Source organism: Seriola aureovittata, chromosome 6, assembly GCF_021018895.1.
Source record: "Seriola aureovittata isolate HTS-2021-v1 ecotype China chromosome 6, ASM2101889v1, whole genome shotgun sequence".
NCBI lineage: Eukaryota > Metazoa > Chordata > Actinopteri > Carangiformes > Carangidae > Seriola > Seriola aureovittata.
The window spans coordinates 11609752-11637561 of record NC_079369.1 but is presented as its reverse complement, the minus strand read 5'-3'; the positions used below and the strand labels follow the sequence as shown (position 1 = coordinate 11637561).

At 42.8% G+C, this 27810-nt stretch overlaps 1 protein-coding gene across 8 annotated transcripts in view; it reads right to left on the bottom strand.

Moving 5' to 3' along the window:
* The window catches only part of elavl4 (ELAV like neuron-specific RNA binding protein 4), a 78415-nt gene that overhangs the window by 38468 nt on the left and 12137 nt on the right, over window positions 1–27810 (bottom strand). For 5 of the 8 annotated variants that reach the window (XM_056378134.1, XM_056378135.1, XM_056378137.1 and 2 more), the window contains 2 exons: window positions 9773–9859; window positions 5395–5641 (listed from right to left, as the gene is read on the bottom strand). In XM_056378134.1, the coding sequence (XP_056234109.1) occupies window positions 5395–5641; window positions 9773–9859 (334 nt within the window). Of the gene's footprint in view, window positions 1–5394; window positions 5642–9772; window positions 9860–23021; window positions 23305–24452; window positions 24764–27810 lie in introns of those variants that run through there. The other 3 variants (XM_056378140.1, XM_056378139.1, XM_056378141.1) reach the window with 3 other exon arrangements.

Below are 27810 nucleotides of genomic sequence, written 5' to 3'. Positions count from 1 at the left end.
AGGCAAGCTGACAGACAGAGAAGCCCCTTTAAGATTTGACTGTCACGTCAGGATTGCAGTGCTTACCCTGCTGCTCCTGCTTGGGCTCCTTCTGAGAGCACACAGAGTGAACAGGCCCACAAGACCTCAGTCAACCACCCTCAGCTCTGCAGCACACATGCTGGGGACAAAGGGACTGTCTGGCTCTCTCCTGCCCAGGTACGGTGCACTCAAGAGTGGAAGGGTTGGAGGGCGAGGAACCAGCCCTGAGGCACATTCAGCCTCTGGATCTGAGGCCAACACAGGGGACACTCACAACCTCTGTGTTCTATGTAAAGGGCACACAGAGTGGAATGAGAGGGGACAGAGGCAGTCTGAAGTGAGGGTCACAGGAGGAGCCGTGCACCCAAGCAAGCTCTCAGGATGTCCAATTCTGGGTCCTAAGCAGAGGGAGGAGGAGGAGATTTAAGGGGGGTGCTATGAGGAGAGAGACAGGACATTATTGGGACCTGGGACTCTGAAACTTTAATGTGTATCTGCCTGCTTGTGTCTGCACTTCTGAGCCTGGCAGCTCTCTTAATACCTGGCTTTGGAGATGTCAAATCCTTTTTTCATCTCTTTCCCTGTCAGCTTTGTTCACGCTATCTTCAGCCTTCAGCCCATTTTAGGTTCAGATAAATGCAGCCTGTATGTGAGATACAAACACTGCACCAGATCTCCTGCAGCATGATTTCAGTAAGGATTTAAGAAGTGTGTAATGTAATGTAAAAACAATACAGAGCAACATTGCATTTGTGTTGTTTAGGTGCTTTGGAAGGTGTGAATGGGTCTCGCCATAAGACAAACAGAGGAATAATAGCAAGTTTTATTCCCATCACTCGAGTAATGATGTGAAAAACAACTCGCCTTGCAATCTGAAGTACAAAGAGAATCAGGTTTGCTCCTGAGCTTGTTGTCAATGTATATTTCAGTAGCAACAGTGAAATGTGGGTAAACTGAGGTTTATCTGGTGAATATTTGATCTGCTCCACGTTAGACTGACAGGCCATGTGCGGGAGCTAAGCTCCACCCATCTGTCCTTGCAGATCAGGGTTAGATGCATATTTTATGTTTGCAATACTTGTGGGCGCACTTGATGTTCCATAACAGAAATGGAACGACAATGAAACTAATGGAAGTGTGTTGGCTGAACCACAGGGAAGTGCGTGCGGAGCAAGCCAAATCCAGCAAACCTGAGATGTTTTTTGCACCTACAGTATATGACTAAGGCGTACCTGTCCTTATGTAAGAATTGGGTTCGCAGCAGGCTTTCACATGGCACTGAAGCTGCTGTCTGTCAGAGGTGCTCCAGCTTGAACTACTCCACAGCTGACATCACAGTCCATCTATTTTTCATAGCCAACATCTGCTTGGCTTGCTACATTGTCACTATGATTTGCATCAGCTCCCCAGATTCCATGTATAAAAACCAACACATGGAAGGTGACTAAAGTAGTGTGCACAAAAGGCTTCAGTCAGTGTGCTTTAGGATGATGTCTTTACAGGCTTTGATATAGCGATAAGAAGTATTTCATCTGCATAAACAAAAAAATATGCTGTTCCTATTCTTACAAGGTGAGTAGAGTTTGCTGCTAAAGGCTGTCAATCAGCAAATGCTATGATTACCTGAAGAGAAAGGTAACACAGGCAGCCAGAACAGGGCTGACACACAGCAGCTAGTTTACTCAACAAGCAAGTAAAATATCCCATCTATCTCCAGAGAATAGGGCTACTGAGATTTTGGCTACTGTAATTATTGGCGCAACATGAGAATGCAAAAAGAAAAAGGGTTGTCCATATAAATATAACCCCCCCCCTCCCCTCCTCCTCCCACCACTTCCCTCCCGAATGCAATCAATTCTTGTTCCAGCATGAAAAGCTATTTTCTTCTCCTCCATGTCATTATGAAAACAAATGCATTCATTTCTCCAGCAGAAATGCAGCTGATGCAGAAAAATGATCCCGAAAAATGACTTACTGACAAGGATCAGTCAATTCCATTTCTTTGTGAGTGTGTGTGTATGCCTGTGTGCATGGGCATGTGTAGCTGTTCTTGAGTGCTGATACAGTATATTGCAAGGTCCACATTAATTTTTCCAAGCTCTCCACGAGGGTATGTGTATTTTTTACTAACAGCTCAGTAAGGAGTGGTTGCTTTCACTGTTGCCCAAGATGTGAGCTTTCATATCGGCAATTTTCAGCTTAAACAGACGTTCTGCTTCCTGTAAAGAAAGAAAAAGCATGAACAGAAAGCGCTGTAAGTGGAACAATCTATAGCGCAGTGTCTCAAAGCCATCATGCCCTTGACGTTTGTATATGTCGTGTTCTCTCTGCTTGGAATGCAGGAGGGAAAGGGTAAAAGCTCTTACAGTATCCACACTTAATTCAAACAACTGTTTAAATGCTTAAGATGTATCTTCTCTTTAAAAGACAGTAAATTCACAGGTGCAGGCCTGAGGCTTATGTGCAAGTGTGTGTGGGCTGCAGCTAGGTGCGTGTAAGCTAGCCTTAAATAAAAGATTAACCTGCATGTCCCTGGCGTGTTATGAGAGCACCAGGCAGAGGTAGTTGTGCAAGCAGGCAGGCAGGCAGGCAGGAAGGCGGGCAGGCAGGCAGGCAGGCGTGTGGGGAGCAAGACAGACACCCAGAGGTAGCTTTAGTACCAGCTGAACTCAGCCAGGGTGACAGATGGAGCTGGAGTGTCTACGCCTGCCCGCACCAACCCAAGCCTCACGCACCGCTGGCGTCATCAGAGCTGACAGGAGCAAGTGCACAGGAAGCAGAGAGGACGCTCAGGACCTGTCTGTCTCTCCTGCCTCTGAAAGGCTCATGTGCTCACACCTTGTCAGCAAATGATCACAGGTTAGTCAGGACGCAAACACTGATGGGAAACAGATCGTGAGATGTAAGCAAACAAATAGTGATGAATGCTTGAGTGGATTTGTCTGCATTTGAAATAATAAAGTTGAAACAGAAGTGCCGTGAAACGTGAAATGTAACCACTCTTCGTTGCGGTAAGAACACCACAAAAACAGCTCGAATCAATGAATTCACTGGTGGAAAACTTCAGTCTTGTAGTCATAAAATATTCAAACTATTTTTGTAAAATTCAGTGAATTTATTTATATTCTTAAACTTTGTTCTATACTCTTCATGCTCTTCACACTGCATAATAGAATTTGAAGGCATGAAGGCAGCAGGGTCTCATTACACCTGTCAATATAAATAATGTGTAGCTACAGAACACAAACTGTCCTCCAGACATATTCAAATATTTCATTCAGAAATTTCAACATTGTAAAAAATAGATTTCACTGTATGAGTCTTGACTTAATCAGACGATTTTAAGAAACAGCAGAAATGGATCCCTGTTACATCGACATGCAGATATTTGTGACAGACAAGAAAGGGTGCATGTATATGTATCAGCCTCAAAACATGGTGTTCTCTTTACCCCTCCCCTTCACAATCCTGGCCTAGTGTGTTAATGATTTGGATGACTGTTAGAGAGTATGAAGTCTCTTGGCATTCCCTGCTTTGTTAGCCTAAAAGTTTGCGCGAGGAAACTGCACCCATGGGAGAGCGAAACAGGTATACACCACAAGGAGGGAGGGCAGGATTTATTTATAACTTTTTGCGTTGATGCTAAGTCATCAGAGAGACCTTGTAGTGTAGAGCAGAGAACTACCCTAAATGCTTTAGAAGTGAGCGAGCAAACATTTCTACCTCTCTCACAGTCCCCATTTAGGACCCAAGCAGGTTTACAGCAATTCTGTTCGTTTTTCAAGTCTCTCCAAATATCTGCTGTTAGCTTGGTTCCTCACTGCTGCCTGGCAAATCACACTTAAGGGGAAAATCGGGCGGAGAGAGAACATGGTGATGGTGATGATGATAGCATGTGGTATCCCAGTGTTATTTTTGTACACACCATCCTCCATTATCCTCGTGTATCTGACTCTCAGGCTCCATTTTGTGGCCCATTACGGAGGAAGAGGAAGATGGTTCTAAAGAGGAAACATGGAGCTGCAGAAATAAGCTTCAAAGAACGAGAAAGCAGAAGGAGGCAGGAGTAGCTGGGCCAGTGGCCATCGCAGGTTTACACTCATTACTATTGGCCTTTTGGTTGTACTTATTCTATTACAGGAAATCTAATTCTGCGATTCTATATCTGTGTATGTGTGTGTTTACTCCTCTTGTCTTGCTTGCCTGCCTGCTATCCGAAAAAGGCTTGGTGATCTCGACTGCCTGCCTGCCTGGTGCTCTTTAATGAGATTATCAGGAGAAGAGTGTCAGTAAGTAGGATCTAAAATGAAAGCCATTATGGAGCATTATCACAGAGCTACCCCCCCCCCCCCCCCCCCGATCCATCTGCTGTATGGCCACCCACACAGCCACTACGCCCAGATTACAGCCACGATTAGCACCGCAAAGTGCTGCTTAATTTAAACACCTCTGGAGAACATGTGGCACTTTGCTGCATTGCTGAGCCGCAGCGCTTGAACACACACAGAGGGCAGATATGGATTTCTCCTTGTGGAAGACGACGCACGCAGTGTTTCCACTGAAACACTTGATTCGTTTGGAGTGATGTTGGACCACGGGCTTGTGTAGACGTGTGAAATACTCATGTCATACTGAATTCTTTCCATGTGTGCCTACATTCAACACACACCGTATTGCCAGACTGTTGTGTCTACACCTACCTTTAAGCTTTTAGCAGTATGTAAACAGGCACGTAAGCTGTCTGTCTCTCTTATCACCTGTTTTATTATTCTTCCCATTTTACCGTTATTAGATTAAAAAAAAATATGTGAAAAAAAGATTCTGACAGGCAAGCAGAAGCCTTAAATAAATTAACATTTTGATTACAAACACTCTTCACTTCTGTGGTTTGTTGAGAATGAATAACTACGTGTATAGGTAGAGTATTATGCTTCAAAAGGATGCTATAGTCAAAAGGGAAGTCCAGTCTTAAAGCCCCAGGATCAAGCCAGTTAAAACTGTGAGAATAGAAAGCAAGCATCTCAATCCCTTCCAGCTCTACGGGAGCTCAGCATAGTAGCTCACCTTCTGCTTTTCCCTTTCTTCTTTCCTTTGGAGGAATTGTCTTTGGGGACGACCAAATCATCACATATTATACTACTGACTTCACTGGTGATTTTCATGTTTTTACCTCAGTGAAAAGAATGCTCCTGTATGGGTTGAGACAATCCTATGAACTCTGAGTTTAGGATATCTTTTCAAGACCCGCTGGATACACCTCAAATTATATGGTGGCTGAGCAGATTATCTTTTCAGTTCATGAAAAGTTGATATCTTGGGAAACAGAAATAGCAATAATGCACTACAATCATATAAACAGTTTCCATTCTTTACCTGTGATCTTGTCGCGAACAAGCTTGCAGGACTCGATCTCGCCGATGCTACCAAACAGGCTGCGGAACTCCTCCTGGGTCATGTTCTGGGGCAGGTAGTTGACAATGAGGTTGGTCTTGCTGTCATCGTTTGTCGGGCCAGTCTGCATGGGCGAGGGGCAGCCGCGGCTGTTGTTGGTCGGCCCGTTGGCTGTGGTGCCTCCTCCGCTGGGGCCATTTGTCACTGGAGCCTCCATGTTACTGATGATCTGGAGCAGGGCGAGGAGCAGCAGGAGGAGGGAAGCGGGAGAGGCAAGGAGAGGAACCGCGGAAAGAAAGGGCAGGGAGGAAGAAGAGCAGAGAGCATTCATTAGAAAAGGCTTCTGTACTGTGTTTAGCAATTTGGAACACTGAATATGTAGCAAGGCATACAAGACTCCTCCAAAATTACTTTTCTAAAAAGCATGGATTTTGTTGCATTAAGTCAGATCAACAGTCTGAAGAGGTTCTTTAAAAGCCTGTTTCCAGATACTGAAAAAATACAATTGAAAGGTTTGTTGTGTATATATATATATATATATATATATATATATCACTGATTTGGTATTTACATACAATTAATTCTTGACATTCTGAGAGGGATTCAAATGTTATAGCAGCAGAGTAAGAACAATGACATTTCACATTGTCTCTCTCTGGATGGTATATGATTGCTCAAAACATTTTTACATTGTAGGTTTCAGTGATATGAAAATATATGGTGAGAGACATTGTATGAAAATTTGTCAACCATCAAGAGTTTTTGCCAGATTTGCCAGATTTTGAGATCTTGGATGTATTAGGTCACTTTTGGCCAATATTGCAAATCAGTGAGCAGGACTGCTTTATATCAAGGCTGGATTTACCTTGATTTTTCAGGTATTTCAATAATTCTTTATGTTTACGTTATGTTTAATTTTTCTGAATGAATGCAGATACAAATATATTGTGCTGAAATAGCTGAAAAGTATTTTTTAGGAAGAACAGTGTTCAGTGAAGGAAGGCTTACATTTGTGAACAGTTATGCTGTCATTAAATTATTTAATACGTAGGAAATAAATTACTTCTTTTATCCCAATGTCATTTATCAGCAACATTTAATCAAAAAATTGCTAAAGCCTAATATGGAAAAACAGACTAAACATATAGTGAACACACTGTACACAATACATGCCACATCTCTAAACACTGAGAAATAAAGGTAACAGTAGACATACAGAGGGTAAACGGCTAAATGCTGCTGAAGACACTAAATACTTCTGATAGCTGCTGAGGTTTGTGGGAGGGGACAGCAACAGGGGCAGCCCTTCAACTAGCTATCTGATGGCTGATGCTGCTGCTGTGACAGAGAGAAGTTTGCATTTTCATATCTGGTTTTGCAGAGCGTCTCAGGATCAAAGTGTTCAAAAAGGAACTGTGAGCTTGCTGTAAGTGAGAGAAAACACAGTAAAAGAAAAAGAAAAAAAAAGGTGAGGAGTGAAAGTCGGAGGAGGAGGGACGTAGGTTGCACTTTGCTTTTCTACCACAGCCCTCTGTTACATATTTAATACAATGCTTATTCAGAGCGAACATTATTCTCCAACAAAAGCACCGTGCAAGGTGAAATTATCCATACATTTGCATAAAAAACATGTGTTTTAGCAAATGAATGGCTTTTGTTGCCTGCTTGTGTGTATGAGGGGGTAAAAATGGAAAGAGTAGACGCAACTAATCTAATCACTAAATGGTGGAAAAGATAAAAACAGAAGAACGAAGTTGGAGGTGCTGTTATAAAGGCATAGAGAGCATCATGCCTGACTGACCAGGCGACTGTAAAATGACTGTTGTCATAATGTTTGTTAACGTTTATTATGTTTCCCTGATTTTAGATCCCTATTTATACATAGTGTTGTCTTAGTGTTAGCACCAGCTGTGTTTCTGATTCTGCATAAACAGCCAGGATAAACTATAGCAAGTCCCTGGCAAAATGTCTGTCCATGTCCATGCCCGTTTGAGCAGCTCCCATGATGTTGCTGTACGAGCACTGTAATGATCTAACATGCTGAAATCCAAATTAAGATGCAAATATACTTTCATCTGATTCAATCAAATTTTTAAAGTCATCACTCAGATCTCTCCCTTTCCCCCTGTTCAACCATTCAGCTCTTTCAGTCTATTTTTAACTATTCTAAAGTACACGCAGACAGGCTGCACTTGGAAGCAGAGCTGGTTTTAGCAAAGGAGAAAGCGGCACACGAGTCGTGTTTCACTCTATTTCTGGATTATCAAAAGACTGGACCTGTGTTCTAATAATATATCTCAAAGCAGAATTTAAAAATTTCCCAGTTTGTCCAGAAATAGTTTTCAAAACCATTTTAGACGTTTAAAATGTGTGTACTTCTTGGCTTTAATCACTTCACTTTTATCAGAATTCAAAGAGATACTGCCAAACAACTACTACAAATATGATAATACTTAGATGAATATGGCAATATTTGATAAAATAATAATGTGTAATGTGTATAATTATTCACAATAGTAACTATTATTCAGGTTTAAAGATTACTGATATCTACATGAAATCAGTGTGATGCTGCACAATTTATTTCCACACAGTGAGATTGGTTAGAGAACTATTCTATTACTAAATCATTAAGTTTACATCTTAGTTAACCTCTGCCCTCAGAAGACCTTTAAAATGACGCTGTATTTCTTATTATTCAGTGTTCTTCTTTTCCTCCTCCTATTTGTTTAGGAGCAGCACCAACAAAATGTCTTGAATCGGCTTCCATCCTCTCATTTCACACACACACACACACACACACACACACACACACACACACACACACACACACACACACACACACGCACACGGACTTCCATGCAATCACACTGTGAAATTTGTAGTGAGTGTAAGAGCACATACTCACACACACACACACACACACACACACACACACATACACACACACACACACAGAGAGAACAATGGGCCAATCCTACAGCAGAAAACAAACAGACAGGGAGATGTCTAAAAGCTCTCAAGATGAGAGCTGCATGCAAATTGTTCTTTTGACAGTATCCTTCCCTAATCACTCACCACTACCACAACATAGACACAGAGACAAACCGAGAAAGACAGAGGGGCAGCAAGAGAAAGAGAGAGCCGAGTGAAATGAGAGAATAGTATCTAGCCATAACAGAGTTGATTGGAGAGGGCCTTATTAAATCTGTTTACATTCCCTGCTGGGCTCCATTCTGTCAGAGAGACTTTCAACTCCATGGGACGTTTTCTGAGGAGTTTTTACACCAAAATGGCTGCCTCTAATTAACAGGGACCTGCCGAGTCCCGGTGGCCAATTATATTCCTCTCCTTGTCCGTGCCCACCAGCACTTGAGCTGCTCAGCAGTCCACTTCATGTTGGTTGTGAGCACTCTAGCTGTCCCTGCTCTCCCACTGTGGAGCCTAGTGCTGTGGACAGAACTCACTGCATGTCCTGCTGACTGGGTACAACACACAGCCCTCGCTGGCTCCCAGCCTCAAGATGCAGCTTCTTCTACTTACAAGTTAAAATGCTACTTGTGTAGGATGCAGCGCCAACGCTGGGCTTCTAGCTAAGAGTAATACATGTAGACTGTGTGCAGTTGTGGGGAAAGTTAGGATACAAATGTGTGAGAGGGTGTTTAATAGAATTCAGACTAAATGGTTGCTGTTATAAGCTGAAAGACACTCAGAGGTCATTCTTGAAAGTGGCATCTTAAGAATGACGAATCAATTTGGCCTGAGTCAAAAAATAAATAAATAAAAAATGCTGAAGCTACAAAGCTACAGAGCAAAGTCGATGGGAAAAACATATTACTTCAAAAATTTTAGAGGGTACTTGAGTGCTCCATAAGGTAGAGAAAGAGAAATTAGAAGCAGGAAAGCAGTGAGCAACTTGAGTGTGGCTGTGCCTGCAGGGAGGCCGAGGTCCATTAGAAATGCCCACAGCTGCTTAATGAAGGCTAAATGGCATGATTGATTTATAACGGATGTATTTTAAATACTAAAACATCAATACATACATATAAAATGAGAAAATACTAAACAGAAGAGTGCAACATTATTAATTGACTTCCTCAAAAGCATATACAAAGGTTGAACATATCAGCAGCTTTTCACTCATCTCCGCACAACTTCCTCTACCTTTGCAACCCCAGTCCCCCCTCCTCCCCTCCGTCTATTGCCCCATCCATGATTCTCTGCTCCAGTTCCAACTGTTTCAGTCAGCAGCATCACCACCAGTGCTTATTTATGTAAACACAGTACAATATCAGATCATATTACTTCATGGGTGTGTAAAATGGCTGGGCCATCCATTTGGCAGCAGTAGTCTCCTTACCATCTTTGGCTGTGTCAGCAATCCCTTCTCTGCCCAGCCCTGGAGCTGTGGGAGCTCTGCCTGACGCCACTGTGTCTCTGTCGACCCCTATGGAGCGGAGCACAGGGAGGGAGGGACGCACATCCCACCGTCAATATCATACACTCACTTTGCAAGGTTAGGGTTGTAGTGGGATTTAGGGAGTGGAAGGGGGGAGTTGGGGAAAATGGCGGCTCACTAGAAAAATACAGTTACACCTTTACAGTCATTCCACCAGTCAAACTAAAACAAAGACAGGTGGCTCAGGAATTCTTTGTTTTTGGAAATTATGACTGGTTGACATGATTGGTTTGTCATTGAGAACAAGAATAAATTGGGATGGTTAAGCTTTGGAAAACTGTGTGGCTTAAATTGTCAGAATATTTCTCCTTGAAATGGCTTAAAGACAGAAATTGGGGTAAAGATATTATTTCTTCAGTTTTTTTTTCCAGTCTATTTTAATATCTGAGTACCTTCATAGCGGATTGAATAAAAATGCATGTGTGTGTTGAAGGCAACAGATTGGTGTGGTGACTGCAATGACCTTGGCAGAGTTTATAATGAGGGTTTCCCTCTTGCTCTCTGTGGGTAAACAAGCCTGTGGTTGAAGAGACAGAAATGCCACAAATGAGCAGGAAGTCTGTTCACTAGCTCTCCAGAGCAGGGGGCTTATATGCCTACAGCTATCCACGGATACTACAAGCAGCCAATTTAGCAAGAGAGGAGGAAGAGAGGAGGGATGACCTCTGCCTTCATTTACTCCTTCAGAGAGATGAAGAGAGGGAGTGAGGGATCAGATGGGAGGAGGGAGAAAAGGCAAGGGCTGAGTAATGGGGAAGACACTTCCAATACTTCAAAGAAAAGGAGAGACAGAGGTGGGGGAGGAAAGAGAGTCTGTACATGTTCTGTTGTCAATGTGTCTTGTAAACTTAGGCAGGAATGCATAATGGAGGTCTAAATGAGAGTGAACTGTCAGCTTGAAAGGGAAAACGAAGATACAGGGGGGCAGAGAGGTCATGGTAGAAAAGATGAGGAAGGATGAGGAATATTGTTTGTACTCGGTGAAAGGTAATAGTGGATATTTTTGGGACGATCATATAGAAATAGGAAGTTCAGAGCCACCTTTGTTTTAGTCTGGTGTAGACAAAAGGGTTACTGTTGAATAATGGTTGTGTAAAATATGAAAACACTCTCTATTGTGTAAATCTAACTGGGACAAATTGGTGAGAAGCATTTACATTTTTTTTTTTGTTTAAATTTTATATCTACTGCATATTAACATTTTCAAGGTTTTAGCTGTGTTAGGTCAACCTCATGTAAATGTGCCAAAGCTAGTGAGGTGTATTTATAACCATTTGAAAAAGCCAAGAGTGGACAGTGCCAGGGATAGCTACACCCCCAGGGCTAAGGTGCCCATGCTAGTTACAGTTTAAAGCCACCACATACAGTATAGTGAACCAACATTTATCTCATCAAGAGGGTAGAGGACAACATACTGTATAGCCTGCATGTTAAAATGACTTTTCCAATCCATTAAATATAAAGTTGAAAAGCTACCCTGAAAAAAGGAAATGTTAGGCAGAGGTGAAACATCAAAAGCATTTTTCACCCATCCGGCAAAGCCATCATTTTACATACTATGTCAGTGTGGAAGTGGATGGTGTGCCGCAGCAAGCAGACAGGGCAGTGTTATTGTAGCAAATGTGGTGATAGAAATGTAAGCAGCAGCAAGCAGATGTATATGAGTCTCCATTTCAACAGCTAGTGTATAGTGCAAATGTCGGCAGAAAGGAATATTACATTTCTTAGAAGTGCGTTTAAGCTTCTGCATCCCATTTTCAAAACACTACTCAGTGCTCAATATTCAATGCTCAACCATTCGATAAAACAAACAGTCTCAGGCGCAACACACACGCACGCACGCACGCACGCACGCACGCACGCACGCACACACACATTTCATCTTTCTTCATATTCTCGCTGTCCTTGCGTTTATCACATGAACACACACATGTGCGTCTTCTGATAAAATCTCAAATAACACTGGAATAAGGGTGCAATGCAATTACATTCACCAACCATTGAGATGAAAAACCGCTCATGGATACATTTTCAATTATTCAGGGAATACATTTCAGTTGGTGCTCAGATGCTGGGAAAACTTATTATATAATCAATACACTCTATAACGCCATTAATATTTGATGCCACAAAAGTGCTTCCTGTCTCCTTGAGCTCCGGGCCAGTGGTGTCTGGGTACTGCAGTCAAATAGGACGAGCCTTATCCGCCTACAGCAAGGAAGGGGAGTGTACATTTGTTTTCCTCAAACAGTTGAAAAAACCAAAGGCGCAGACAGCTTTCTTTTAGATTTACTGTACATGATTCCATTTTACGAGGCGTTTTTCCAGACTTTGCACAAAGACTATCCGTCTCTCCGTCTTCCCAGCCCAAGCCACTTACGGTACGAGCTGAAATTTAGATGACCAATGAGGTTTTGTCTTCCTCTCCTGTCCTTTTCACCTTAGTCACTCCTCTTCTGCTTTTACACCATAAAACCACCATTTTTTATTGCTGTCCTGGCGCAAGTTTCCCTCCCCCTTCTCTTACAGAGCTTAGACAATCAATTTACCCTGACTTGGCCAGGATAGATGGAGGCTGAAGAGACTGCGGAGTAGACAGTATGCTGCAGGATCTCTCCACTGATAGACACACTGCCTGGCAGCTACAAAATGGAGACAGCATGCAACCATCTGACTTGTTAGACTTCGCCTCACCATCTTGCTCTCTTGATATTATTTGTGATTTCCTTATGTACTATACATCTTTTTTTTTTAACATGATTTCGCTTGTTTAAATGATTAACTGAAATTACACAAAATAATTTGACAGAGAACATTTTCTGTTTCTAATTTATTGTCAGACGCAGATACCTTAAATATATTGACAATTTGTGCCATATGTCCCCTTCTTGCTAACACAAAGTGACCACACCAGAAACTATTAAACTCCCCCAGTCCTCCACAGTGATACTGAATTGGAGTTCCTATCAAACTGACTGAGACACACAGAGATTAATACGACTTTACTATCTCAGCTTCTCGGCCAGTCAAGTTCCCTGTAATGCTCTCTGCGCTATTGATTTTTATTTTTCTCTCTCCTCTCCCTTTATTCCTGGCCGTCTCTCTCTCGCCATCTCTCCACCTCCAACAGCATCTTCCGAGCTCTGAAATGTCCTGCAGGTCAGACGGATGCTGGGCCGGATCAATCAGGGAAAGTAATCTGGGACGCCTCATGCACGCAAGCACACACACACAGACACATCACAGATACTCACCAACACACACACACACACTCACACACACACACACACACACACACCCCTCCTCTGTTGCACTCTGGCCTGCCTGCCTCCAGTCTCATCGATCTGCATCTACTTTACCAAATGGATTCTTCTTCTTCTATCCTCCTCCACCTCTTTTCTCTCTGTGTGACTCGGAATAATAAATGTTCCAGACGGGGCAAGACGTGTATGTAAGCAATTTTTCATTTAACTTTGGCTTGACTTTTTTTCCCTTCTCTTCTTTCGCTTTTGTGATGTTTCAGTCTTCAGTGAGATCGATGCAGCTTTCCCACACACTTCCTTGTGGCCCTTGGCTAATCGGCATACACTTGTGTGAGGTCAGAGGTCCGGAGATGACAGGATACGGCCAACTGCCGAAGGGTATATCAGACAAAATCTATATAATATCAAGATTTATATTTCAGACAATTGAAGGATGAGTTTGTTCTTATTTTCAAATATTAAACCACTGATGTATTGTTCAGTTTCACTTGTTTCTGAAGGTTGAGGAGTCTGACACAACAAAGGCTTTGCCAAATTTTGCAGTTAAATGTTCACAACTGAAGTGATGTAATTTGTTCTACTTTATTCAGATTTGGCTTAATTATTATTTCTCTGAAAACTTGTCCCTAAAACTACTTCATGCTGCATTGCTGAATCATTCAAGGACAATGACACTGAGGACCTGCAGTGCTCCGCACATACATAGTCACTTTCTCTCTCACACAGGCAGACAAAATACACACAGACAGACACACACACCACAGTCTCCTTTGCTCAGCCAAACTGTAGGCGGAACTGGAGCCATTTGTCCACTGGCTGAATCCCAACTCTGCACCAACGCATGCAGAAAATTGGTGAGCATCTTGACTCTGGAGATGACACTTCAATTTGTGCAGCTCTAGTGACTGGTGCTCTGCAGTTCCTCCCTTGTGGGGGTGTGAGATCAGCTGGACACCTGCCTAGCTGTTTGGCTGAAGCCTGGAGCACGGGGACTAGGCCTTGGAATTGAAGGCCTGGCCTTGCCTGTCAGCCCAAGTCCCTGTCCCTCAGCCCCAGCCCTGGCCTGGCCTCTCAGGTCCTCATCACGGTTCCCCTAGTTTCACTCCTGTGCCAGGAGCAGTCCCTGGCTTAATGCCCCTGACCCCTATTTCTCCATCCAATCCTCAGCTGCAAATCAATGCAGTGCCATCATCCCAACAGCAGTCTTCCCTTGAACAGCATCAAATCCCCATCAACAGCATGCCAGCCTTTGTTCCAGTTCTAGCTGCTGCAGCCAGCACCTCAGCCTCCAGCTCAGTCAAATCAGCAAGATGTCTCTGCTCTGCATCGCTGTCTGTCCTGCTGTAATCCCTGGGTGTGATGGATGGGAGTGATCACTGTTGAGGCCCTTAGCTAGGACATTTTGGTGGATTAAAGAGGCTAAATCATCGTCTCATCCCCTACATGGGATCCCATCCTTAATTAAATGTCATTAGTGTGCTTAAAGGTTTTAGCAGAGTTGATATATATCTATCATGTAGGGCCTATTCAGGAAGTATTAGCCATGTTTCTGTGGTTGCTAAGCATGAAAGACACATTGATTGAAGAGTTAAGGGGTAAAAACAAAGGAGAGAAAGAGAGCACACTGTCAGCCTACAGTAGGCCTACATCACGCCTGCTGTTTAACATGACAGAAAAGGTTGATCCTTCCCAATAGGGGCCTTTTTTTCCTCTGTTTTCATTTTTTCATAACATGAATATCATGTTTGCCACGACTATGTTAAGATCTAACCTGGTTACATTTACTCATTGTGACTGTTCTCTGAATAAATATAAGTGACACTGCAACAGAGTCTAAAGCACTCCGATGACAAAAACCTGCACTATGCTGGATTGCAGTTTGGGGAATAGCTCGTGTTTCTGTGCAGTGCTCATTTCCGTGTCGAACTAAAGTAGCTTTTAGCTGGGCTGGGACAGAAGATAGAGGACGCAAAAACAGACAGTGAGGCAAGGAGAGCAGGCAGGCTGATCCATCTGAGTCAGCACCATGTGTCATGAGCGAGGACTCCACCTCCACAAGTAGCTGGCAGGTGAATGCGACCATGCACCTGTGCAGGCAACCGGCCATTTTAGTGATGCTGGCTCCTATCTTTAGCAAAGTACACTAAAATACACTTGCGCATACATAAACAAACATATGCAAACATGCACAAATTCACACAGATTCACTCCACTGAACTACACAGTTAGTGCGCACCTGCATGTATCAAGCCAGAAATAAGGAATTCAGCAGTGCTATGCAATTGCAAACAACTATAAACAACCCTGTATTCCTTACTTGCTCAAGCCTACAGTCATGCTTGCTGTATGTATAAAAAAAAGATAACTGGCTAAAGCAACATTGCCAAAAGAGGAGAGCAGCAAAATAAGAAACTTGTAAACTCCACTGATTGAACTCAATTTTCAGTATAATGCACAGTAGGAGTTCTGATTAAAACTGGTTTAAAGCTGGAAGTGGTAATATTGGCTTTGTTGAGCAGGTATTTAAAAAGCTACAAACAGCTGGGAGGTGTACGATAAGAACAAAACCTACAGCACAGCACTAACACACAGAACAAGGGACAAGAGAGAAACACTGGCCCGGCTGCTAAGCAGAGGCAGAGCTCTTCCTAATCTAATCACTGTTTCCCCCATCAGCTGCATCTCAGACACTGCCTGCCTGCCTGTGTTTTTATGTGTGTGTGTGTGTGTGTGTGTGTGTGTGTGTGTGTGTGTGCGTGTGCGTGCGTGTGTGTGTGTGTCAGCCTTGCAGCAAAGGCACAGAGCTAAATCATATAGACACCAACCGACCGTTGTACTCATGAATTCATTCCACAGCCTTGGGTACTGTGTGAGGGCGTGTCTGAGTGTATGTTAGTGTGTGTATGTGTGTGTGTCTATGCGTGTGCCTAGCTAATCTGGTTATTGATTCAGCTCTGAACCGGAGCTCATATAATCAAATAGCTGCAAGGGAAAAGGACAGCCGTCCGTCATCTGTCTTAATGAGTAAACAGTTTGATGGAGGCAATGAATAACTCGAAACTACATGTAGATGTAGAAGAGGCTGCTACATCGCTGATAGAGACACAAGCTGAAACTTTCTATGTATCCTCTAGGAAATCTCTTGACAACCTCCTTTCTATGCTGAGTGACATGATGAAACATCAAATTATTTCATTTCTTTCTCTCATACGACAGGTATCCTCTCTGGTGCTTGGTATAGTTGTAAGCCGGGTGTCATTTGAATAATTCGCTACATTAATCATCATGTAAACCAGATCCCTTTGTGCTTGGAAACCTTTCTTTTTTTGGAATCGACTGTCGTTCCAATAGTTAAACTACTTCAGTCATTTCCAAAATGCTATAAAGTTGCTTTGTACTCGCCATTACCCAATCAATTTGGAGTTTGACTTATAAATAAATTTATATAAATTATAGTTAGCCAATCTTCTGTGAAAATCTAATCTCAGTGTAACTTGATGTGAGAGTGGTGCAATCAGAAATGGCTCCTACTGCAGCAGGAGGAGAGGAGAGTGAGACACAAAACCCTAAATGTATACCAGCACAGCTAACAGACGAGCCCCGTGGCACACCAGCTAAACCATTAAGTGTGGCGTGCATTCAAACGAGCAGATTAATCCCCCACCACCACCACCATACAGCGCAGAGTAATTGAAAATGCCCACAGGAGACTATCTCTGCTCATATACTGTACCATGTGCCAGGGAGGCAACATATAGAAGGTGGTGGTTGATTGCCATAGAAAATTCTGCAATGGGGTTTTAGTGTGACAGCATGTGCCGGAGAGTCGTGCATCCATGAGATAGCACACATCTATCTCTCTACTGTTCCCACTTTTTTTTTTTTTTTTTTTTTTTTACCTCTTCCTTCCTCTCTGACTTGACAGGTGCTGTTCATCCCTGCTGCTGACATTAATCAGTCTAGATAATCACTGGATATCACGTTCCTTGCTTTTCCATCTAGTTAGTGTATATACTGTGCGGGAAGAGCGGCTTTCCTGCCCATTTGAAGGGAATATGCATTGACTGTGTGACTCCATATACCTGATGTGACAAACACCTCCATTATCAGAATTACTATCTCAAACTGTGGCCCTCTAACTACCACTGAGTCTTAGCTGGTTGGCTATCACTGGTCTTACAGGTGCTACATAAAAGGCAGACCAAACCACTGATTGACAACAGGAAATAGTTAGGTATTATCTTCCTCCTTGCCTGCATTCTCTCTAATAATTCATGAGGAGATAGTTTTTTTGATGAAGTTCGCAGCTCTAGCATTATACCCCTATCTTCAGGAGTCACTGACCACAACTGTTTTCCAGATGGACCTTCCATATCCCCTCTCCTGCCGCTGTGAAATCTTCCTGTGTCTTGGTATACCGCACAGAGCAAGATCAGCCTTTTTTGCCTCTGTTAGTGTTGCTATTGATGAGAGGCAGGCTAAAGGATGATGTGAGGGAGGCTGTTTGTAGGCCCTAAAGTGTCTATTACCAAGCACAATGGTGCCATTTTGTAGCATGTTCAGTTGCATGTTCAATCTATAATTTATCTGGTTACAGAAATATATAAATGTTTAATATGTCAGAGGCGGTGAGTCCTGTCGAAAGCATGACCTTGAAACGTCCTTTAAACATCACACAGCAACAGCACTGGGGCCACTTAAGCTGCCAAAGCCAAACAACAGGCAACATGCGCACGCACACACACACACACACACACACACACACACTCACACACACACACACACACACACACACACACTCACACACACACTCACACTCGCTCTCTCTCACACACACATACACACAGTCTGCCTGCCTGCCGATGCTTTCCGCTGCTTTCTGTTCTCTTTTTTCCTGGGATGCAAAATGCAGATGAGACGAGTCAACCGCTTGTGCACAGTCTCAGGAGAAACTGCCACTCAAATCCAAACATCTGTATGAATACCAAAACACACAGGGTACAGTGGAGGATGAGAGAAAGAGAGGGAGAAAGGAAAGGAGAGAGAGAGAGAGAGAGAGAGAAGACGATGGAGAGAGAAAGAATGAGCAGTAAAGTAGCTAAGAAAGCCAGTGTTCCTCTCTCCGTCTGTATCTTCGACTGAACAAAGAGCTATATACACATGAATACCTCTTTCCTCCCACTGTATTTTCCATCGGGATATTTATTCTGAAAAGCAGCGATGCACAACAAGGGCTCGGTCCTGTGTTTGCTAGTGGGCTGAGGCGCTAAAACTCCCCAGCTGATTATGTGTCTGTCTGTAGCAGTTTGAGCTGCTGCCAAAGGAATTAGGTCTAGTATTTGTGAATGCTGCTCCCCTCACAGCAGAATGCCTTGCCATGCCTCTCAGATTTCTAGCTTTTTAAAAAGAGAGGAAAAAAAACATTTTAAATAAATGAAGGAAATCGCTGTGGAAGCCTATTAAATTTTCAACGTGACCGTTTTGTGAGTCTTCATGTGTGTTTAGGCTTCACACAAAAGGAATATTTAAAAACCAAAGCGTGCTAATTGGGACAGAGATTGTTACAGCAGCTTCTTATTCAAACAGGCTTTTGGCTCATTAACTGCTTCCATCCAGCTTTTGTTTAAAGGAAAGTGGAAAAGACATTTAAAGACAATAAAATATTTTGTGATATTTATACAAGCACTGTACCACCAAAATACTGATAGACATATTGTGCTCAAAAAAAATATGCCGCAGCAATAGCAAAACCTATTCCCTCCAGTGAGGAGAAGTGACTTTGTCGTCTTCAGCTATGTATCTTAGTCGTGTCATGTCACACACACATCAAATCTTTACTTTGTAATAGCAGCTATATTTTTAACCACCAGTAGACCAGTAGATGGGAGTGTATCAAATTAGTATCATGCAATTCTGCATGATGCAAAACATATTTTGTATGATAGCAATCATTCATTTTATTAAAAAGGTGTTTTACTGTTGCAGCTGTGGCACATTTTTTAGTTGACAGATTGAATTGACAAATAAGTGTTAATGTTATTGTGGCTCAGACTTTCCCTTATAATTATCATCGCATCATTGCATCGAGCGAGGACCTAATGCCCTTCAAGGGAAATTTATATTTTTCCGAGTTCGCTTTACAAGTTGAATAACACCTCCAAGCAAGAAAAAAAAAAAAGAGGAAAAGGCCTCTCTACAGTCTTGCAGGAGTCTTCTAGTGGTGCTCCCCGGTACAAGTGGAGGAAGAGCTCCTACCAAACAAATGTAATCCAACTAAATGCTCTTAGACTCACATCTTTGCCTCACATATCACTAACACCTCTGTGTAGGCCCTCACTCTAAACTGACTGACAAGTGTCTTTGTGTCTCGGCTCTGATCTTTTTGTACATGCCTCACTGGAGCATGTACCAAAAGCTAGAGAGGGGATACAACCAGTGTGATACACACCTCGCCCATGTGCATATGCTGTGTGAGGTGCATATCATACACAATAACAACTACATACATGAACTATGCTACAAATACATGAACACAAACATACACAATGCGACCGTTTGACACTCAGCTTTCTCTAGCTGATTACTGTGGATGTAATGAACTGCAATGTAAACTCTTCTTGTCCACAACGTTACTAGCAGTGCAACCGTGAGTATGCACTCTCAACACTAAGCTTAAGACTGCTAAAGCCCTCTACTTTGCTTGTGTTTACCTCTTGTCCTTCTACAAAGTGTATTTTATGAAAGTCAATTTCAGACATTCCCTGCATACTGAGAAACAAAGCACGACCAGCAAGGCACACCCACAACATGCATAATTCATTTCCACATAAATGTATGTTTTTCTGCTGCTCAGTAAAACAATTGCAAACTATGCAATTGGCCATACACATGTGAAAACTCTTCAGACAAGCAAATATGCATGCTGAGCCTGGGTGAACAGCTCAAAGGAGGTAAAAACTCTCTGTGATGGATATTTCAGTAGAGCACTGGTCTGGGTGGTCTGCCTCAGTTTGTGAGCTGTTAGTTTTATTACAAGAGGTCTCAAAGTTTGAGCAATTTATTTCAGAGCAATGAAATGTTATAAGATAGGAGTTTCCTAGAAATAAGATGAAAAGAGAAAAAGTACATTTCTACAGTTTTTTAATTTATACACTCAGTTGGCAGTTGCCTAATACAGCAGCCCTGCAATAAATCCTCCATTCAAGAAGTTTATAGTGTTCAAATTGGAATGAAACTGTTTTAGAGAGGTGTTGATTCAACTTGATAGTTGTTTTGGAGGATGCAGTTTGCAGTGATGTTGGATTGTGTTGTGTTATACAAAAATACTGTCTGTATAATGCAATACAGTTCAACAGCACCACAGACTACATTCTCCAAAATTATCAGGAGTGTTGCCAAGTAGATGTTTCTCATAAACTGCAGACTGAGTGTATATTACTATTTGTAGACACTCAGAAATATAAAATTTTTATGCACTTGCTGGTAGTGCTGGGTTATGTTTAAATTCCTCTATTGTGCAAAGAATAGTCCGATAGTTCCACAAGCACCATGCAAAACAACTAAAGGTCTGTTTATCTACGTATACAATGCGGCACACCCATCTACAGTAAATCCTAGAGAGCTAATGTTTCAGCTCAGGAACATAGGAAAGAAGATTAAGAGGCAATTGTTTCTCTGCCTGAACCACTTCTCCTCTCTATTTGTCACTCTATCCATTTGCTTGGTGTTTAATCAGGCTCTAGTTAACCATGTCACTCTGCATCTGGACACACGTCAGTTGCTCCTATGATATACACACTGTCGTAGACACAAACACACAGAACCGCTAACACAGATATATAAAACATAGCACAGGCTACCACATAATTACCGAGGAAATATTCCTTTATTGTCCTGTTCAACTCTTTTTTTTTTGTTAGTTCGTCATCTGTCATTTCTTACATGATGTCTGTACACACCTCAGCAGTACGTACCCAAGCACCTCTCGCTATCTTATGTTTCTCTGATCTTCAGTTACATTTAAATCACTACGCACACATTTGGTCTGTGTGCTGTAGCTAATAAATTCCTCACACACCCCACCCTATTAGCATTGATGTGTAACCTTGGAGCTCATGGTGTTCTGCCTCAGGGTAATAGAGCCACTGCATGGTTGTGTGTATCTCTCTCCCTCTGTGTGTGTGTGTGTGTGTGTGTGTGTGTGTGTGTGTGTGTGTGTGTGTGTGTGTGTGTGTGTGTGTGAGAGGGTGTATATGCATGAAAAAATGGCCTGTGTCTAGTACTGGTCCCCCACTGGCTCCCATCAGGAGGCTTCATGGTGCACACACATATCTTATACTTCCAATACTGATGAACATTCAACTGTTTCACTCCCTCTCTCAATTTTCCTTTTCATTCTGCTTCAATGTTCATTTCTTTAACCCTCTGTATACAATAATACTGGCCTTATCTGTATATACATTATAAACTATATACACTCTTTCTCAGGCCCATTTTCTCACATTGTCAGCCATGTGTTCCTGCTAGGGCCCCTCCATCTATGCTAGACTGGGCGGCAAGTCCAACTGTCCAGTGTGACCAGCGTACCAGCTAGCACCACTAGCCGCATCACCAAACAGGGGAGTCGCCTTCATTTCAATTAGCATTTTGATCGCATCCAATGGAACCAAGCCAGCACGCAAACAATCAAACATTTACTTGCCGACAAATGCATAATGCTTCCACTGTTCTTCATGCAAATACAAAAGTGAGTCAGTCCACTTTGGGGATGGTAAGAGAACCATTTTGATAACAGATGGATGCACTGGCAATGCAAACTAATGGTATTGACTCTGTAGTCAGAACGGTGACGCAGTATCGGCAGTCGGCAATGAAATAAAACTGTTTTACTGTATATAAACGACGGGGGGAAAAAATATGGCTGCTAGTTTTATTAGTCAGCCTCTCGCTGTGTCACTTGGATGTGATGGATGAATGGATAAATGGATACAAACTTAAAGTGAGTCTGAGGAAGCTGAGCAAGGCAGAATAATTAGATAGCCTACAGTGATTTCTCTCATGCCGACACATACATTCACAAAGCCAAACACATAATTAAGCACACACACACACATCGGAGCAATGGGCTTAAAACTTAGAGAATATACTACAGCATTACAATATATTGTAATCCAGGCATGCGCATAACTCCAGCACACCTACTCCATCTTTCTCCAGCTCTGGCACAACACATGGACAACACACACTCCCACTGTGTGCACAAGCAGCATGACGGATAACATGTCTACTCACATAATTAACAAGCAGTACTTTGCATACATGAATATCAAATCCACAAAAGTCCAGTTTCCCTACCATCTTACAGTGCGTTCAGCATCAATAATGTGCATTCCACCTCTGCTGCGGTACTATACGCAGGTAAATATTTCAGAGTGGTGCAAAGGCAGGAAAAGGGGGGGGACACCTCCAGCCCTAGCTTGAACATAAAATGGGTGCTGTTCCCCGATTTAACCCTTCCCTCCCTCTCTTCCCCTCCCCATCTTTCCTTACCTCTACTCCTGCCTCCACACCTCTCCTATTAGCATGATATCTGGCTCCGTCCCTCCATCTGTCTCCCTTCATTTCTCATCCTGCCCACAAACCTCGCCAGACTAACCCCCCGCTGTATACATCTGCTGTGAGAAGAAACTTAACATTCTGCACAACAAATAGTTCAACAGTATCACTGCATTGCCCGTGCTAGGAGAATATAACACATACTGATAGTAGGTGATAGTACATCTACAACTACAACCTGCTCTAGCGACTGCAGGCTGCCCAAAATGAAACGGTTGTTAACAATGTACAGTGTAGTGTAGTGGCAGGCTGCCTGTAAGCTTCTTCCTTACCATCTTAAACCCATTCCACTCCATTTGGGAGATGCCGGCCGTTGTCTCACGCTCTCTCTCTCCTCACACAACAGCTACAGCAACGCCTCAGCAGAAAGAAAATTCCCTACTCTCTCTTACTCTCTTCCTGTCTCAGTCTCCTCTGACACTGTCTCTTTATTTTTCCCTCTCCTTCTCACTCTGCCTCTCCTCCTGTTTCTGCCTGAGTCTTAGCAATGAGCAGAGAGCAGCGTACTAGAGGCGTAAGGAGCAAGCATCGCCTTCTTCCACAGATGCTGAGAGGAGAATGGTGAGCCTGGATGAGAGTGCTAGGCTGCAGCAAGCCTCCCTCCCTCCCTCCCCCCTCCCTCCTTGCTCCCTCCCTCATTCACACAGCCACCCGCCCAGTCGCCTGCTCAGCTGGAAGGTCAGAGCCCGCCCATTCCCCGCTCCCCTACCCCCCACCCCTCTCCCCCACCTCTCTTTTAGAGTCTGTGATTGGCTTCCTGGCTTGCCTGTCAGCCCTTGGCCTCACCTCCCCTTCCCTCAGTGTTAACGCCTTCGCTCTCTGGCTGGCTCTGAGCCCTTGTCGGCACACGCCAGCTTCAGCCTGGTTTGGCAGAGAAAAGGCTTTCAGAGTCCCAGCAAAGCAATCAATCGCTGCTGAGGTCTGTGCTTGAGTGAGCCGGGCAGAGCAGCGCGGAGCAGAGCTCTTGGAGAGTGATTGCAGCCTCAGGCACTATGGTAATAGGATGCCTGCGCAGCACTGTGTATAAATTAGCTATTACTAGGTACATGTTAAAATCCCCTGTACATTTACATGAGTGTGTATACAGACTAACTCATTCTCCCTCACTCCTTGTCTCTCTCCCTTACACACACACACACTTTTACACACACTTGAGGGACCATCCAACAGTTTTGTCTTACAAAATAATGAGTGGGGTCTTTAAGGAATTGTAGATTAGATTATTTCTATTTTTATATTTATTTTTCTCCAACTATGCCTGAATACGTCGTTTCAAAATAAAACACACACACAAGCAGAATTCGACTCCAACAACAGTGGCTGCTTCTTTAGTAGTTCATCATTTCCATATGTTGGGCTTTAAATCTAAAATCAGAACGAATTTATGCACAGAAACGCTTGGACAGTCAGTACACACCTGGCCATACAGGTGTAGCCGTGAATGCTATATAGTCAACTGTTTTTAAATTATCGGATTATCGGTAGTGAATCATAAAGGTAAGGTGATTCACTGAAAGCGGTTGTCAGTATGTAAGCTGTAGGCATAAAAAAGAAAGAAAAAGAACAGCACGGCGCTACCTGTCTGCTGCTGCAGTACCCTATATGGCTCCATTAAAATAAAGCTCAGATGGCGGCATAATGCAGGCATAATAAAGAAACAAACAAGTGCGACAGAAAATGTGTGCCCCATGATATCTACTCACCATGACCATTCTTGTGTCGGTGTGACGGGCGGTAACGGTGTTCTCGGCGGACAAACTGTAAAAGCCGGTGAAGTGAGGGAGGCGAAGCGGATAGAGTAGCAGCGGCGTGCTTCACAGGATGAATGGACCGTGTAGTGAGTCTAGCGGAGCCAAAAACTAAACAGAAGCGAACCAGTGGGTGTCGACAACCTGCAGCCCTGTCCCGTGCGAGTGGAAACACGCTTGCGCTTGGTAGAGAAAAACTAAAACAAAACAACCGGCGAGAAAAGAGAATCCACTCAGAGGAAAAGATTCAGCGCGAACACCCCCGCTATCTTTCCCCAAAAAGCCATTTATGGCATGTCCAGTCATCTCACTCGCGGTCTCCCATTGGCTGGGGAGGTGCGGACGGGGCGGTGCGCTCGCGGATGCGAGTGGAGGAGGCAGGCTCGTGTGGTCCACGACGTGTGGAGCAAGGAAGCATCGTGAGCAGAGGAAGGCACCAGAAAGCAGTTAAGGTGACTTCATGTTCATGTATGCACTTAATTATCCCTCACCTCAAGGATAATAATTATGCTTGAGATCAACATACGCTTAAAATCGTGCACGGAGATGTCTCGTGGTTTGTAACCGCGTTCCTATATGTCTCTCTTTATGTCATTAAGCACGTACTGCTCCTTTTAAAGCAGCTGATCATTTTAGACTTGTGCACCATGGGTAGCAGGGCTGAAAACGACCTATTTAATCAAGTGCAACTATAAAATTATGACTTGTTTGATGCTGTTGCCAATTATTCTAACAAATTATAACCTTCACAACAGTTTTTGTATTTTTTTAAATGAATATTTATAAAAAAGGAGTTTCTCCATGCCCAGCAGCAAACCTTCCTCAGGTCGATTTTGTCCAGCTGGCCTCTATCTCAGGCAGACAAGAAGAGGGAGCTCTTGCTTCCTTTAACACAGTTACCTGGCAGGCAGCAGCACTTGGCTGTACCTTCAAACATACACACATTCAGACACTGAACATACTGAAATGCATGATGGCCCACACCCTACTTGATAAGCACACATAAGCATATTCATGTGCACACGTGCTCTGTCTGACAAATGTTCTGATACATTCAAGCACCTGCTGTTGATATAAGCACATCCTCTCATTTTGTATATGACTCTGATATTATCTTTTTACTTCCAAAAAACAGATGAAAACATCACCAGTTTTCCCAACATGTGATCATACTGCTTCCTTTGTGTTCAACAAGCCAACAAGAGGCAGCCAGAGAGTCAGCTCTTTCTCTCTTGCCGCTTTGTTTCAATTAGCATTCAGCTGTGCGAGGCCTGGCAGAGCTAATGTAACGAGTGGACATCCATTAAGCTCAAAGAGGTTTCTTCTCTCCTTCCAGCTCAAGATACATCCTGAGGTACAATCGCACTTTATTTAGATGTGCCACTGGCATGTGATAATAATCTATCACTAAATGGTTTAACGCAATATTTACAATTGTTTTAAAGCGGGGAAATTCCTGGTTATGGTTACATTTTACAGATTATTAAAAAATAGAGTAATCGCGTAGTTGATCAAGAAAAAAATAATCTGCAACAATTTTGATCAGTGATTAATTGTTTGAGTCAACTATCAAGCAAACTGTTGGTCAGACAAAAAAAAAAAAAGATGTCACCTCGGAATCTGTGGAATAGTGATAGACACTTTTCACTATATTATCACATTTTATAGACTAGATGAGGATCAGATTATAATAATGGAACAAAATAGATTAATTGATAATGAAAATAATCATTAGCTGACAAGTTACAGTTTGTAAAACATTTACGGCACCTTTTGTCACCTTCTCACACGGTTGAGCAAAACAGCAAACTGATATTCAAGTTCCCATCAAAACATCAGACTCAGTGTGAATTGCTAGCATCTCAATAGTGGAGTTAAATGATGTCCCGTGTACCTCATTAAAGGTCCTGCTGTGTGTAGATATAATCTATTGTAATCCCATATTGTGAAGAAAGGGTGTGATGCACCATACAGCATGTGTACTCCACACTAATATTTATGGTAGGTGTATTTATACAAATGTGAATTGTGAATTTCAACCACATACTCGAGCAGCTACACAAATTAGCTCCCAGATGAACACAATGAAAAAAACCCTGTTAGTAAAGAGGAAAAACAGGAAGAACACAGAGGCAAAAAGGGAGCAGCGAACTAAAGCTCCCCAGTCTCTCCACTTCACCCCTGACCTCTCCACCTGTCTGGTTAGCTAAAGTTAGCTAACTAGCCTAGCGGAACCATGTGCCTGACATACTAATGAGAATCCTCACTACGCCTTCAATTAGGCCTGAGCAGTACACATACACACACACACACACACATACACACACACAGGGGAAGATGGGCTGAACAAGCTTGCTATTGTTTCAGATAGAATAGAATATGATGGCACTCGCAGTCTGGAGATTTGTCCCGATCATATACTGTATATAACACAACAGAGGGAGAGTACTGTAGAATGAAACACAAAGAAAATGAATTAAAATAGAATGTGCATCTTTGTCTCCCTTTTCGTCTGTTACATGCTTCCGTATCTTTTCTGCCAAAGAGCGGACAGAAGCAACATTTGCAGCTGAATAGTACCATCAACAAACCCTCAGTTTCCTGTCCATCTTTTATCCTTCTGCTCTGACCTTTTGGGTGTAATAAAGGCTTTGGGTTGGACCTGGGAAAAAACATTCCCCATCTCACTGCCTCTAATATCCCCAGTCAGGTTTTTATTGTTGCTTTTTAATTTCTCACTGTAAAGAACTGGCAGGTAGGTCAGTGGCCATGCCTGAATCACAAATCACGCCTGTATTTTGTTTTTGTATTCTGTCATCTTCTAGCTGTTGACGGGCAGAGGCAGTTAAAATGTGGGGTGAAAACGGAGGGAGATCATTTTCTTATTTCATAAAAGACAGTGTTTTGAGGTTGCTTTCTCCCTCTGTAATATAATCCAAATAACCTTTTCTCTAAATGAGAATATGATTTGAAAGTGAAAATAGTCTCTCACAGTTGTCTTGCTCGGCGTGTCATTTTAGTAAATTGCTCTACAGGACCATGGTTTTACAAAGCAATGAAAGTGACTGCCGCTACTCAGTAAATTAGCTATAAACACAATCTGCTCTTTGCAGCGCGTTGTGTTATCGAGTGTGAGTGTCTGTCTGTGTAGTTATGATATACAGACACATACCAAAGATGGAGCCATGTTGCTGCCATGTCCTAGTTAAGGATACACACTGTGTATTATAATAACGCATATGGACAGATGGAGGGAGTGGTTGTGATATTTAATCAAGGACATCCATGCTGAGATACTTTACAGTCTGGATGT